This window comes from Raphanus sativus, chromosome 7 (assembly GCF_000801105.2).
Source record: "Raphanus sativus cultivar WK10039 chromosome 7, ASM80110v3, whole genome shotgun sequence".
Classification (NCBI taxonomy): Eukaryota; Viridiplantae; Streptophyta; class Magnoliopsida; order Brassicales; family Brassicaceae; genus Raphanus; species Raphanus sativus.
The window spans coordinates 10453869-10468165 of NC_079517.1; the positions used below are offsets into that span (position 1 = coordinate 10453869).

General features: G+C 34.3%; 4 protein-coding genes and 1 long non-coding RNA gene across 7 annotated transcripts; 3 read left to right on the forward strand and 2 right to left on the reverse strand.

Annotated features, from left to right (window-relative positions):
• Positions 1-377: 377 nt before the first annotated feature.
• On the reverse strand, positions 378-1581 carry LOC108816193 (cytosolic sulfotransferase 1-like). The gene has a single exon (XM_018588763.2). The coding sequence runs from the start codon at positions 1504-1506 to the stop codon at positions 535-537; it is 972 nt and encodes a 323-aa protein (XP_018444265.1). The 5' UTR covers positions 1507-1581; the 3' UTR covers positions 378-534.
• A 4723-nt stretch (positions 1582-6304) lies between these two features.
• On the forward strand, positions 6305-8104 carry LOC108815889 (uncharacterized). Of its 2 annotated transcripts, none has more exons than XM_018588420.2 (7): positions 6305-6444; positions 6535-6610; positions 6690-6760; positions 6859-6989; positions 7087-7303; positions 7635-7825; positions 7904-8104. In XM_018588420.2, the coding sequence occupies exons 1-6, from the start codon at positions 6442-6444 to the stop codon at positions 7800-7802; spliced, it is 666 nt and encodes a 221-aa protein (XP_018443922.1). In that variant the 5' UTR covers positions 6305-6441; the 3' UTR covers positions 7803-7825; positions 7904-8104. The 2 variants fall into 2 exon arrangements, with proteins under 2 accessions (XP_018443922.1, XP_018443921.1); XM_018588419.2 differs by having other exon boundaries at positions 7635-7810.
• Positions 8105-8507: 403 nt separating this feature from the next.
• Positions 8508-10373, forward strand: LOC108816763 (putative zinc finger protein At1g68190). 2 transcript variants are annotated; one of them, XM_056991062.1, is made up of 6 exons: positions 8508-8647; positions 8727-9185; positions 9260-9520; positions 9587-9745; positions 9831-10030; positions 10116-10373. In XM_056991062.1, the coding sequence occupies exons 2-6, from the start codon at positions 8811-8813 to the stop codon at positions 10132-10134; spliced, it is 1014 nt and encodes a 337-aa protein (XP_056847042.1). In that variant the 5' UTR covers positions 8508-8647; positions 8727-8810; the 3' UTR covers positions 10135-10373. The 2 variants fall into 2 exon arrangements, with proteins under 2 accessions (XP_056847042.1, XP_018444832.1); XM_018589330.2 differs by having other exon boundaries at positions 8509-8647; positions 9825-10030.
• A 132-nt stretch (positions 10374-10505) lies between these two features.
• Positions 10506-12843, forward strand: LOC108816316 (zinc finger CCCH domain-containing protein 15). Its single transcript, XM_018588896.2, has 3 exons — positions 10506-11006; positions 11127-11681; positions 12301-12843. Exons 1-3 carry the CDS (start codon positions 10854-10856, stop codon positions 12646-12648), a joined length of 1056 nt encoding a protein of 351 aa, XP_018444398.1. The 5' UTR covers positions 10506-10853; the 3' UTR covers positions 12649-12843.
• A 549-nt stretch (positions 12844-13392) lies between these two features.
• On the reverse strand, positions 13393-14039 carry LOC130497669 (uncharacterized). Its single transcript, XR_008936678.1, has 2 exons — positions 13702-14039; positions 13393-13607 (listed from the first exon to the last, which is right to left on the reverse strand). It is a non-coding gene; the product is annotated as an uncharacterized LOC130497669 (long non-coding RNA).
• Positions 14040-14297: the final 258 nt, after the last annotated feature.

Genomic DNA, 14297 nt, shown 5'->3' on the forward strand with positions numbered 1-14297 from the left:
ATACTATTTACAATACCATGGTTATTGAACTAAAAATACCAATTAAAATTTTTATAAGAAAATATATTATTGTTAGTAAAATAAGTCACCAATATATACTGAAAATCAATGAACTAATGTGAAAAAATATTTTCATTCTTTTTATTTTTTCATGAAATTAAAACATCAAATAAAATCCGTGCATCGCCCGGGTCCATATCTAGTATCTTAATAAAAACAAGCTCCTTAACCTTAAGTATGTATTACGCAATGGGGAAGCATCCGAATAGATCCAGAGCGATTGCACCGTTATCCTCCCATTTGAGCAGCCCTGCTGAGGGAAGTACTATGAGTAACTTTAACAACGGGTTCCTACCTTGATTATCAAAAGAAGGAGCAAGACATGACTTCTTCGACTTTTATTACCAAAAAAAAAAAAACGAATCACACATCGGTAATGAAATTGCTGTTTTTATAGTACATATGTATTAAAGGAAAGCATAAATCACAAATCACTCAGAATCCATTACAGGAAAGTACAAATCGACACAACACTCAGAATTTCAAACCGGAGCCTTTGTATTTTTCCTGGATGATCATGTCGATTTTGTTTTCCATCTCAGGAGTCAGATGATTCTTGAAGTCACCGACTTCTCCTTTGCGGAAAAAAGCAGAGTAAGGCAAATTGTTTAAATTTTTTCCTGATTTGTTGATCTCCAAACCGCTCAGATTACGCAGAGAACAAAGTTCCAAGATCTTGTCCACAGAACCCTCTTCTTCTTCTTCCTCAGTGAATGGACAACCCAAAAACTCTGCAAGTCTCTTAACCTGAGCACATGGCTCTGACTTCATTTCCTCGTACCTCATGAAGAGAACCTGCTTAGGATCTTCCAAGCAGCCTCTCCAATAGCTCAATACATGTTCCCAAATGGGTCCACAAGAGCCAACTCCCTCGCATAATGACTCAAACAAAGGCTCCATGTCAACTTTTTTTTGAAGCTGAACGCACTTGAAATACCATAGCGATACCAACACGTCCTTCACGTTCCTGCACACGTACACGATCTTGCAAGGAGTGTCCTTGAGGGGTAACTGAAGCGTATGAAATGGCATGTGAGTCGAGAACACCCTCGGAGTTGAGAATCTGGTCAGGTCAGGTGTTGAGGTTTTGAGATACAGACCGATCTCCAAGACGGGTACTATGCCATGAGGATTATGGGATTGGAGAGGATGAAGATCATCAGAGGAACGGTTCTTCAGTCTCTCAAAGAGAGCGATGGTGAGAGCTTTGAGCCAAGTGGTGCCGGATTTAGGGTAAGAAGCGAGGATTATGTCTGTTTTCTGAGGCTCGAAACCTCTCTCGAAATTCAGGACTCCTTGGAGAGTGTTTGGATAGTACCAACATTCTCTGTAGTTGTACAGATTCCCTAAAGAATCTTTATACGAAGGAAGTGAAGAGATTAAAGTCTTGGTTTCTTCGCTTAAGTTGTCTTCCCTGAATTGCGGGGGGATTTCCTTCTCATTCATTATTTTTTGTGAGTTATATGAGGTATCAAGAATCTGATTTCTCCAAATGCGAATATCACAATTTTTATAGATGGATGCCTTGCCCGGTGGTTCACTGCCTATTTTATTATATCTCTTTCTGATGTAACATGTTTCAACGTGAATTTTATGATCTGAGTCTATCATTGAGGAGAAGAGACAACGACAGCAAGAGAAACTGCAGACCCACAATCTACACCAAAACGTTAAGAAAATAATTTTTTTAAGAAGACTATTTTTTTCTAATATTATTATTAAATGAATCACCCACGTGAAAAAATAGTCTTCTTAGAAAAATTATTTTCTTATTTTCTATATATATATTAATATTTTAAGTTCTAAAATTAAAATATATCTAACTTTGGATGATTTAAAATATTTTTATTTTCTGGTACAATAATTTAGTATTTTGAAGTTTTAATATTAAATAACACATAAATTGTAAAACTATAAGTTTAAAAATAAATTATAAGAGATCATTAAATTTATAAATCAAATTAAAATATATAAAATGGTTTTAGAGAAGTATAAAATATGTCATCTATTTTCTTTATTAGTTTAATGAATGACCAAAAAAAATTAGATAATGAATCTAGTTTAAATAATAAAACAGGTATTAGACGAATTTAGGTCTTAGTTGAATTTATAGTACATATTAGTTTTTATAGAATTTAAAATAAGTAATATATAATATAAAGACTGCTCTTAAAACACTCCAATAACCAAATAAAATTTGCTCCACTAGTCGTTCTTCAATTTTGTTCACAATAAAAAAAATTGCTTTGCTGTTCGTTTTGTCTCATCCACTTAGTGTATCAAGATTAACAATTTTATTGAATGGAGAATGTTCACGTGGTTCCTCCACTAGGTATGAGAACCATCTACTATACATTTCCCACTATCTTAAACTATTAAAGGGGAAGTACATTTGTACGTAACCCAGATTTTTCACAATAATTACCAACCTATGTCATTTATTAAAACACAGTAGTTTTGCATTTTTTTTAATTTCCTATAACAAAAAAATCGTTATACCACTCCTACGGTAAGATAATATAATTAACCTATACCAACAAATTCACTTCGGTGGAGAATCTAACTAATTAATGTTAAAACCAGCAGCACACGTACCTTTTATTATTCAAAACCATTCAAATAAATGTATGACAAATCGTAAATATATAAATAGATGAATTGTTGATTATGATTTATAAACTAGCTAACCCATTACAAACCAAATGATTGATCACAAGTTTAGAAAAACATATGATCTTTATAATTTCAATCATGGTAATTTTAAGGGAATATATAAAAGTTAATTAAAAATATATTTGGTTTGACCCGCACGTTAAAACAAAAATATTGTTCTTTTTCAAATAAGTTAAAACTAAAATATTAACAGCAACAGAACCTTAGATTAACAGCCGTTCTTCACCCGGTTGAAAATTAAACAAAAGAATTGTATAGTTTGATTCTTGATTCACGATTTTGAAAATTCTCTACAAGAACATCGACAAGAGATAAGAAAGAGAGAGATAGATAGGTTAGTTGACCGACAGAAACAAAAAAAAAAAGAAAGAAGAAAATTAATTGTTTATGGAAAACAACTCTTAACCATTTTTTTTCTGTTAGTTTCGCCGACAAAAAAATTTAATGGGCTTGGCATATTAAAAAATCCTTTCAAAATATTAGGAAATCAGGCCTATTTTAGGATTTTGGGCTATCATAATATAAGTTTTAAAACAATTTTATTTTTGTACATTTACATTAATTTTTAATTTTTAAAAAATCCTGTAGTTAAAAGTTTAAAATATTTAAGCTTACATACACAAGTTATAATAAATTTGAATTTAAAAAAAAAACACAATAATATTTTCATACTAAAAAGTAGATATTTATATAACATCATACTTTATAATCAGACACTCAACAAACCAAACAAAATACACCAATATCAAAATTCAACAAATATGAAAGCCGCTAAATTTTTATTTACCATTTAATCTTTCCAAACATACATCCGCGCGGACGCGCGGATCCAAAATCTAGTTAGCCTTAATATTGAGGCTATGAATGGAAAGCGGTAAAAAGATGGTTCTACCATCTGGCGGATGTACCGCATGTGTATTTGCCATTCACCAACTTTAGTTTTATAAAATCTGTTCCATCTTTTTAATAATAAAAAATAAATGAACCACTAGTGGTTCAATTTTACAAATGAAAATCAAGTTCTGCTATGAACAGTTGATATACGTGATTTAGGGAGTGGGCAGAGTGAATCAAAAAGTGGAAGAACTACTTCTTTGTTTCCATTCAAAAATTAATTTACGCTGATGTAGAACTGTCTTTTTAAATAATAAAATAATAGTGAACCAATAGCAGTTCAATTATATGAACAAAAATGACAGAACCACTTTCTACAGTAATATACAGCAAATTTAGAGTGTTTCTACTGTGTAGAACTACTGTTTTTACTTTTTTTTTTTTTTGCTAAAAAAAGGTTAAACCCGGATCAATGATGACACAAGCATAACCCCCGGATGGAGGTACAACCCACGGATAGACTCTCTCCTGGGCATTCAAATGAGTCGAAAGCAATAACTCATATCCGTGTGGCCGGTGGGGTTTGAACCCAGAGACCCGGATAGACCCTCTCCTATTTTTACTTCTTTCTTTCTAAACTTTAGAAAATAATATTTATTTATGATTTATGAAAAATAAATAGTAATGTAACAAATCCATATAAATTATTTAAAACTTATAAAATATATTTACTTTTAAATCTCAAGATAATTATATATAGTAATTTATATAACATTTTATAAATAATTTTGATTATTGCACTCATAAATTATTTACTAATATGTGATATTATTTATGAAAATAAATATTAATATAAACCTTATGTAAATTAATTTAAATGTGTACAGTAGTTTCGACTGCTTTTTATCCACTTTCACCATTCACACATATATTTTAGACCGTTAAATCCGTTAGATCCGTCTTGTACCACTCGATCTGCTTGATCCACTATTGTCTCATATATACGTGAATGGAAAGAAAAATGGACGCCCTATCCTGGTGTAGGAGCTGTCTTTTGAACCACTTCTCATTCATATTCATAATTTACACTTCTATAGTAAAATAAAATGTAGAGAAATATTATTTTTGCCTCTATTTTTAGAGCAAAATGTAGTCTTCTACAATTTCCTTTACTAATGGAAAAATTCTATTATGGAGATTAGCATGGGTGTTTTTACCCCAACCCGAAACACCTACCTAAAAACCGAGACCGGATCCGAACTATTATACAAAAATATTTGAACGAGACTTATAAGCTTAATTAGTACTTTGGAATTTGGTTATAATTCGAACAGAAATCCGAACTAGGATCCGAAGAAATTCGAAATTAGTTAAATATGTTAATTTTGTATATATGTTAAGGTGATTAAGATATTTTATAGTATTCAAAATATTTTTATAATTTGTTTTATTTGTTATTTTGACTATCTTTTAGTTAATTTAGATAATTTAAATATTTTTAATTAGATTTATGAATAATTTTTATATTTTAAAAAACAATTTGTTAATTTTTGAAATTTTAAAATATATTTTTGAACGATTTTAAATATTGGTTACATCTGATCTGAACCGAATCCGAAAAAGATCGAACCGAACCCGATCTGATATATAGTAAAACCTGAATGAGACTTGTGAATATTATATTAAAAATCCGAAAATCTGAATCAACTTGACCGAAACCGGTGCTCATGCCTTTAGAGCATCTCCAAAAGCAACCTTATATTTGAGGTTTGTGGGTGATCTTCTCCAATGGTGAACCTTAAAAAAAACCTTAAAAGTTTTATATTTTTACATTGTAGTCCTTATTTTAGATAAGAATCAAAAAGAAGCATAAAACTTTTATAACAACTAAAATCATACAACAAAAATATTATAAACAATATTTATTAATAAATATAACATTCTAACAGCAAATTACATATAAATAAAAGACTTAAAATACATTATTATTCATTATTGTTATTATTTCCATAATGTTCCCATATATGGTCAATTAGCGCATTTCTAAGCGATAAATGAGCTTCTTTATTTTTTATTTGTAGATTACGAGATTATTAGTATAATTGTAATATTTATTTGGTTTATGTACTTTTATTTTATGCATTTTTATTCAGTTGTATTTTGTATTAAGTTGTTTGATGTAATATTGTATTGTATAATATTTGTTTAATATTATAAAATATTATGCTTTGTTTTTTATTTAAACATTTGTATATTTAGTTAAATTTATATGTATAAATTAAATTTATAAGAACATATATAAAAAATATATAAAGATACAAAACTGTATGGACTAAAATGATTAAAAGATATACAAGTATAAGGACTAAAAAAATATGAAACCTCAAATATAAGGTTTTGTACAGTGAAATCTCAAATATAAGGTTTAACTGTACAAAACCTTATAATTTGAGGTTTTGAGGTTTCTCTTAGAGCATACAAAACCTTATATTTGAGGTTATAAGGTTGCTCTTGGAGATGCTCTAACGGAGATATACATGGGACGTGTTACAGAAAAAAAAAAAGGAGATATAGATAGGACAAATCTAAAACGAATGGGCCTAAATAATGGTGGCAAATATGGTTGGGTTGAAAATGTACACAATTTGATTCTAGGCTAAAACTAATGGACCAAAACTACAGGCCCAGAAGTATAATGAGTAAACCACACGCGCGTATATCTAATCGGCCGACGCCTCTTCAATTCCTCTTAACAATCTCTCAAAAATTCAAAATCACTCGAGTCCCCGTTCCTCAACAAGCTCCACATCGATCTAGGGTTTCTGATTAGACAGGCGAGTAAGAAAGAAGAAGAAAAAGACAGAATCCGCTACAATGGTGAGACTTTCTGGGTTCACGATACCCTAATCCACTCTTTTTCTGGTGCTTTTGTGTTGTTGTTTATGAATCGGATTACTGTGTGATCAGGGAGGTGAAGGAGAAGATCTAGAGCCGCTCTTCGATTACCATCGTGTTCAGCCGTCGAATTTCGTTTGCATTGACGGTGAGTTTCACTTATTGATTTTGCCTATATTAGTGATTGAATCCTTCTGATTCCTTGTTGTTTTGAAAAATATTTGCAGACGATGATGATGATGATTCTGATGTCTCCGAGGTGGTTCCGGTCAAGAAGAGAGCAAAAGTTTCCCACACAGTAATGATTCATCTTTTTATGATTTTATTTATTTACTTTCTTACTCAGCTGTAACTCCTTCTTTTGATTTGTTTGATTTGCTTTAATATATAAAATAGGTAGTAAAGAAGGATGAAGAAGTGAAAGTGATTGAAGTGGCGGGTGATGAAGATTGGTTGCTTCCACCGCCAAAGGTTGTCTTCCATAAAACCAAAGCGTCTGGTGAAGATTCCACCATTAAAGCTTTAAGGTTGTTTTTTTTTTCTTCTTCCCCCAAAGCTAGAGTCCCTTTGTTAACCCCACTTTGGTTCTTATGTTGTGAAAATTGAATGAATGAAATAATGTAGATCGAAGAAGATGGAGCTCATGTCATTCACAAAGAATGTAGTAGATGTGATGCAGGAAGCAGAGGAGTCTGCTAAAAAAGAAGCTCAAGTATCACTCAAACCATCTTCAGAAGCTGCTGCTGCTCAGGAACCACCAGGTCCGCCTGTTAATGACAGGCCCAAGATTGTTATTACAATACAGGACAAAGCTGGACAGAAGCAGTTCCGGGTGTTTGCGGTATGTTTAACTTTCTCTCCGCTTGCATCTTATTAGCCAACCTGTTAAAAGGTTACTATCTAAACTTTGTATGTGAATAAGTAGACATAAGTGTTGGGTGTTACATCATCCTTCTAGGAAAGCATGAAGTGTCTCAGGGTCTTATATGCTTAGTTTATGGATCAACAAAACCTTATTTGCCTTTGATTATTACATCTAAGAACAGAGAGAGTAGTTTCATGTTCTTGTCGATGAGTCATCACAACAGACACATGCTATGCTCTCTTTTGTTCTCTCGATTTAGTTTAGCTTGTAAGGTATATTGATAGGGTATGTTACCATATTCATGTAGGACGAGAAGTTTGAACGGGTTTTCAAAATGTATACTGACAAAGTAAAGCTCGACCCGCAAAATCTTGTATTTACTTTTGACGGTGACAAGATTGATCCATCGACCACTCCTTCTAACCTCGAGATGGAGGACGGTGATATGATTGAAGTACACACCAAAAAGAGATGACAGAACAGGTAAATGATACACAAGTATGTCCTCATCTTTTGTTGTGATCATGTTTTTGGTGAAGCTCAAGTCAGGATCTAATTGTGGACTCTGTATTCAAGGTTTTTAGCGGAAGTGAACGCTTGTCTGCTGCCAAATCTGGAATGTCAATCCGGTCATCTTCACCAGAGCTTGTACATCAACATGGGACGTGGAAGGGATTTCTGCTAAAGACATTGGTCTTGTATCTGTGACCTTTTCTCATTTGTTTTCTGAATTCTTCTTTTTCATCGGTTAGATTCGGCATATTTTGTTTCTTACAAGTGTTCTGTATATAGCTAAACCAAACCATTATTATCCTAACCAAACCGAAGAAACCCAATCTCAACCGAATTGAATCAAACCGAGCTGGATTAAAAAAATTGATTTATCCATATGGTGTCAATGCCAAATCAAAACCAAAAAGTAATTCAGATTTGGTGTATTCACTTTTTAAAATCCTTTAAGAACAGATGACGGAGTCAACTGCTGATCCGGTAATGAAGTAAATATTCTGTTTGGTCTTTTTGACACATGGCATCCAGTTAGTGGTTAGGAAAAGGTAAGCTTAGAGATTGATGATGGGTCGAGGCTGTCACAGTGGAACATACGTCCGTGGCTTCCCCATATCTCTCACGTGCATATGGATAACGTAATCACCAATTCGTATGTCCCACCATAAACCTACGTGTCTTATCCACGTCATCATAACAATCAAATAAGAAAAAAAAACGAACCCACGGATTTTTATCAGATAGGAAGTTTCTAAAACAGAGAAAAGCTGTGTCACGAATCTCTCACATAACTCTACGCTTCTTCTCTTACCGGTAAGTTTGTTCCGCCTTTTAACTTTGTTCGATCTTTGATCTAACGTTTTGCATTAAATTTGATGTTTTGATGAAACAGGGACGAATCTTGTCATAACTTATGGATATTTTCATGAAACCAAAGGCTTTTCTGTAAAAAAAAAAGAAAAATAATTGTTGAGAGATGGAACGATTATGTGAGGTTTGCAAAGCGTATAGAGCCGTGGTTTATTGTATAGCAGATGCTGCGAGTCTGTGTCTGACATGTGATGCAAAGGTTCATTCAGCTAATGCACTCTCAGGGAGACATTTACGCACGCTTTTATGCGGTTTCTGTAAGGTTCAGCCTTGTGTTGTTCGATGTTTGGATCACAAGATGTTTCTTTGTAATGGATGCAATGACAAGATCCATGGTGTTGTCTCCTCTAAGCATGTTAGACACGATATGAGGTGTTATACGGGCTGTCCTTCTGCTAAAGATTTCGCGGTTATGTGGGGCTTTCGAGTTATGGATAATGATGTTTCGCTAGAGAAGTCTTTTGCGATGGCTAAACCTAAGGTTTGATGCTTGTTATTGCACATATTTTTGAGGCTTTTTAAAGGGATGTACCGATGATTTTAATGTTTTTTTAGGTGCAAAGAGAAGGTGGTTTTGTCTTGGAACAGATTCTTGAATTGGAGAAGCTTCAACTCAGGGAAGAGAATAAGGGCTTGTCCTTGACAGAACATGCTGATCCATCTCCATTCGAGATTCCAAGGCAATCTGAAGAACGTTTAGTCGATCTTCAGCAAACCGGGAAAGAGCTGATTGTTGACTTTTCACACTTGTCTTCCTCTTCCACACTTGGTGATTCCTTATGGGAATGCAAAAGCCCATTTAATAAGAGCAATCAGGTTTTGGTTCAAAATAGTAACCATACACAAGTTTTGTGTTACATGATTTAGCTCTGTTTTTTGCAGTTGTGGTATCAAAACCTACAAGACATTGGAGTTTGTGAAGATACAGCTTGTGATGACGATGACTTCCATATACCTGACATTGATCTCACTTTCCGAAACTTTGAAGAACTTTTTGGAGCTGATCCAGACCCAATAGTAGACAATTACAAATCGTGTGAGGTTTGAAAAAATTTTCATATACTATTAGAGTATTATTTTGATTAACATTCATTATATAACTTATGTTTTCTTGTTATAGCCTAAGGTCTCTTCTTCACCTTCCATATTTGCACCCAAACCAGCTTCCCCACCTCTTTCATTCTCAAGATCCAACGGTGGAGGAAGCAGCAAAACGCATTACTCTCACAACCACTCAGAGGAAGTAATCTCCTTTTGCTCCCCTCTCTCTAACAATGCACGTCAAAATGCCATAACAAGGCTCAAGGAGAAGAAGAGAGCAAGAACGTAAGTATTTACGAAGACTATCTTCCCTTTAATGGTATAGAACATATCTTGTCATAATGTAAGTTGCATTTATTTCTGAATTCAGAGAGGAGAAACAAGCTTAGTACGTATGTATGGTCTTAAAAAAAACAGAAGATAAACGTGTAGAGCTACTGGATTGCATCTCTTTATTCATCGCTATACTTTTGTACATAATAAGACACTAATCTAGCTGCTCATCTACTTTACATGATTCAGTTCTTGCATGCAACTGTAAGTTAAGCTAAGATCTTGTTAATCCTTTGCTTTCACAATCCAATTTGTAATCACTGGTTTACACCAAATTCACCAGAAATTAACTTTATCCGTAATGTTAAATCAAAACCATATAATTGTTGTTTTGATGAAAGTTGACAAGACTACTAAATAGTTGTGATAAATAAGCAAAATCCTTTTTAAGTTTTTTTTTGTTCGTTTGTTTGATATATTAGCGAATTAAAATGTGAAAATAATAATGAATAATCCACTATTCTGCAAGTTTTGTGTATAAAACAAAATCTTATCCCCCAAATAATCTTCAAAATGAAGCAATTAGTTGAAAACAAATAAATCTCTAACTATAAATGGACCTGGTTATTAGTAATTGAAGCTACTATCATTGCTCTTATTATTTACATCCAATTGTCCTTTTAATCATCAGTTGAATTGAATCAACTACATAACCAATCATTGACTAAAATCACTTCCTCTGGTATAACTGTAAATATAGATTAGTAAGATTCTTTCTGTTAGTTACTTGTAACAACCAATACATTTTTTTCTTTAATTAATTCAATAAATATAAATGCGAAAATCCTTGCACATAGTTTCCCTCCAACCTATCGCAGTGTATATAAGAAACTTGATCTCTCTCTCTCTCTCAACTCTCAAGCAAGAAAGTTTCCTCTCCATTTTCTCGGCAGTTTCTCTCCATTTTCTCGGTTCTTCTCTTCTGCAGGTAAAAAAATTTCTCAGATTTTCTTTTCGATATCTTGATTCTCTTCCTATGAATCTGATAATCCTCCTCGTAAGCTAGATCTGATTTCCTTTTTTCTTTACCGGTTCGATTGTGTAACAGAACCGCCGCGATTCTCACCGCCGAACTATGGAAAACAACTCCGCCGATGGCGCCGTCGCTCGCTCCCGTGACCAACTCTACTACTCTACTCGCAGCGTTATGCAGCAGCGCCGCCAAGACATGGTGAACCGAGAGGCACTGTGCTGCACGCGCCTCCACGAGGCGACTCTCGAAGCGGAAGCTCTCCGTCTGGAGAACACCGAGCTCCGTTCGCTGAATCTCCTCCTCAAGAAAGAGATCGACCAGCTCATCCGATCCTCCCTCCGCAACCGTTACAACAGGGCTCCGCTTCGGACGCTCGGAGGGAATAACGAGAATCGGAGCCCCCCGGCGGCCGCGGCGGGGGATCGGAACCGACGAGATGATGATGACGTCAGCGATGAGAGTCCGACGAATGAGGATGTGAACCGGTCTTCTCTGCCCAAGAGCATCTCCGTGAGATCAAGCGGTTACTCTAAGGCGAGCGTAGGAGGTGGTGGTGGTGGTTTCGTTGTTCAATCTCGTGGAGCCATACCTAAGCCTGGGACTTGTGCTCAACAACGTATCACTACCACGGTAACTATCTCTCTTCTTTTTTTTGTTTTCTTGATTACTATGATCTTGAGAGAGAGAGAGAGAGAGTTTAATTATAGGAATCAATTAAAGACTACTATATGATTAAGAACTAAAGATGTTGGTGTTGGTAAAGAACTAAAGATGTTGTTTTAAGAATCTCTGGTTTAAACAACTGTAGGTTTAGATTCTTGAGCAGGAGAAAGAAACAAAACAACAACTTATTCATTCTGTTTTCTCTCAAGTATGAACTACCGATCGATTTAAAGAGTAACAGTGATGAATGACCTGAGAAGAGTCTTTCATTAGAGTCTGTGTTTTGGGAAATAAGTATTGAGACACTATAGACTTTGCATAACTCTTGGATCTGAGCTGCGTATATGATGATACCAGAGTCCTCCTACTACTCTGCTTTGTTTGAACTTTGAACTATACGAGTAAAGAGGAGGCTTTAGTTAGAGTCGATACAGGAACGAATTCGGCTATAGGGGTAATCACTGAGACACTTTAGAGATGTCGAATCTGAGCTACATATATATGATATTTAATTACACTATCCTCTGTTCACTATTCCTCTGCTTTATGTGAACTAAAGATTTATTAATGGTGAATGTAAATGCAGCGAAAGGTATATGTGCGAGGAGGGAAGAAAGAAGAAGACGAGGAGGAGGAGATAGAAGTGGAGGTGTACAATCAAGGGATGACAAAGACAGAGCTTTGCAACAAATGGCAAGAGACAGGGACATGCCCATATGGTGACCACTGCCAGTTCGCTCACGGTATTAAAGAACTCCGCCCGGTGATCCGCCACCCTCGTTACAAGACTGAGGTTTGCAGAATGGTTCTCGCTGGTGATATCTGTCCTTACGGCCACCGTTGCCACTTCCGCCACTCACTATCTGACCAAGAGAAGCTCATGTCTGCTGCCTGCAAACCCAACAACAAGTCTTCCTCCAAGCTGGTTAAATGACCAAAGAATCGTACACATATAATTCAACAGTACTAATACATAATACATAGAGAGAGATCGATACAGCTATTCAAAGGATTTGCCAAATAGCGTATTGGTAAAAAAGTGAATAATGTGCAAGTGGTCGGTTATTTCTTGAGACTTTAACATTTGTTGGTTATCAGATGATTGTTTTGTTAATACATTGTTGTAGAAGATAGCCTTTTTGGTTATGTACGTAATATTGAAATAGCTTGCACCAATCTTTACAAAACAGTGGTTAGTTGGTTAAAAAAAAATTGAACGAGGAATTCAATAGAGGACTACACAAAACTAGTCGTTCATGTCGATAATTAAATTCTGCCTCTTAGACTGAACAGTAGAATGAAGGTAGAGAGTCGACCACACAAAATATTTTGTTAAAATTTGTTACATTTTATACATAGGCCGCATGTGATTAGTCCAGCCCAATCCGATTGTGAGGTGTGTATGCTCTAGGAGGTATTTTTCTCTGTTGTTACGAGAAACAAAAGGAAGATCAGCAATATAGGAAACTTGAATCAGATTATTGGAGAGTGCAAGCAAAGAAAAGAGACAACAAAAGATAAATAAATTCTGTTTTATCTTTAACAGTTCCTTGCTAGTATAGTGATTCTTGGGTATCCTAAGCGATTCATCATCATTGAGGAATTTGATTGTGTTCTTCCAATTAGGCCAAACAAAAAACTTTGCATGTAAACAACTTAATATAAAACTTGGCATATGTTTACATTGAACTATCACAACATAAATACACTGTGACGGACGAACAAAAGAGAACGCCACAGTCTTATAAACGTGGGAGAACAACTTTAAACTACTAGACAATAAACATACACATAGAATAAACGAACTTGAGAACCAGACGTCCAAAGTATAAAAACACCACTAGCTCACATAGATCTTGACGAGTGTGGTTAATTCAACAGATTGTTGAATCCCTATAAATTGTCCATTTTGAACAAAAAAAAGTAATAAATAAAAAACACCAACGATAAAATATAGAAAACATATGAATAAGGAAACATATTAAACCTTGATGGCAGCAGGTTCAATATTTCGATTACCACCGGCATAGCTAGTTTCTCCTGGGGTAAAACCATTGAAGGGCGGCATGATCAAGTTGGGAGGGATAAAAGGGAACCATGGTGCCGGAAAATCCATCTTCATTCCGAGTGGTAACATGGGACCCATGCTCTGACTCTGTATCGTTACATTTTGTAGTTTGGTCATGGCAAGTTTCGTCACCTGTGTCTTGTGTCTCATGCGACGTATAAAAATATGACATTCATTTGTCTTTAATTTTATAAAAAAATTGGAAAATGATACAGGAAACTCAACCAAACCATTAAACGATAAAAATTGATCCAAAACAAAACCAACTATGCACAAATTGATCAAAACTAATTCCAACTGAAACTGAAACATACTTTTTGTAAAACTAATTTAAAAACAAAACTATATATATATGTGTATACATTACTAAATTCTGTTATTATTATTATTATTATTATTATTATTATTATTATTATTATTATTATTATTATTATTATTATTATTATTTTGCTTAACTATAAGATCTAAGATTAAACGTGATGTATACATGTCTCTATATCTATATATATAAAGTA

Excerpts from the sequence above, each read along its gene's own strand:
- LOC108816193 (XM_018588763.2), bottom strand. The coding sequence starts at position 1,506 with ATGAATGAGAAGGAAATCCCCCCGCAATTCAGGGAAGACAACTTAAGC.
- LOC108815889 (XM_018588420.2), top strand. Across the intron at positions 6,990-7,086 it reads TCCACCATTAAAGCTTTAAG|ATCGAAGAAGATGGAGCTCA; the intron begins GTTGTTTTTTTT and ends GAAATAATGTAG. Across the intron at positions 7,304-7,634 it reads AGCAGTTCCGGGTGTTTGCG|GACGAGAAGTTTGAACGGGT; the intron begins GTATGTTTAACT and ends ATATTCATGTAG.
- LOC108816763 (XM_018589330.2), top strand. The coding sequence starts at position 8,811 with ATGGAACGATTATGTGAGGTTTGCAAAGCGTATAGAGCCGTGGTTTAT. Across the intron at positions 9,521-9,586 it reads CATTTAATAAGAGCAATCAG|TTGTGGTATCAAAACCTACA; the intron begins GTTTTGGTTCAA and ends TGTTTTTTGCAG. Across the intron at positions 9,746-9,824 it reads ACAATTACAAATCGTGTGAG|CCTAAGGTCTCTTCTTCACC; the intron begins GTTTGAAAAAAT and ends TTCTTGTTATAG.
- LOC108816316 (XM_018588896.2), top strand. The coding sequence starts at position 10,854 with ATGCGAAAATCCTTGCACATAGTTTCCCTCCAACCTATCGCAGTGTAT. Across the intron at positions 11,007-11,126 it reads TCGGTTCTTCTCTTCTGCAG|AACCGCCGCGATTCTCACCG; the intron begins GTAAAAAAATTT and ends ATTGTGTAACAG. Across the intron at positions 11,682-12,300 it reads AACAACGTATCACTACCACG|CGAAAGGTATATGTGCGAGG; the intron begins GTAACTATCTCT and ends ATGTAAATGCAG.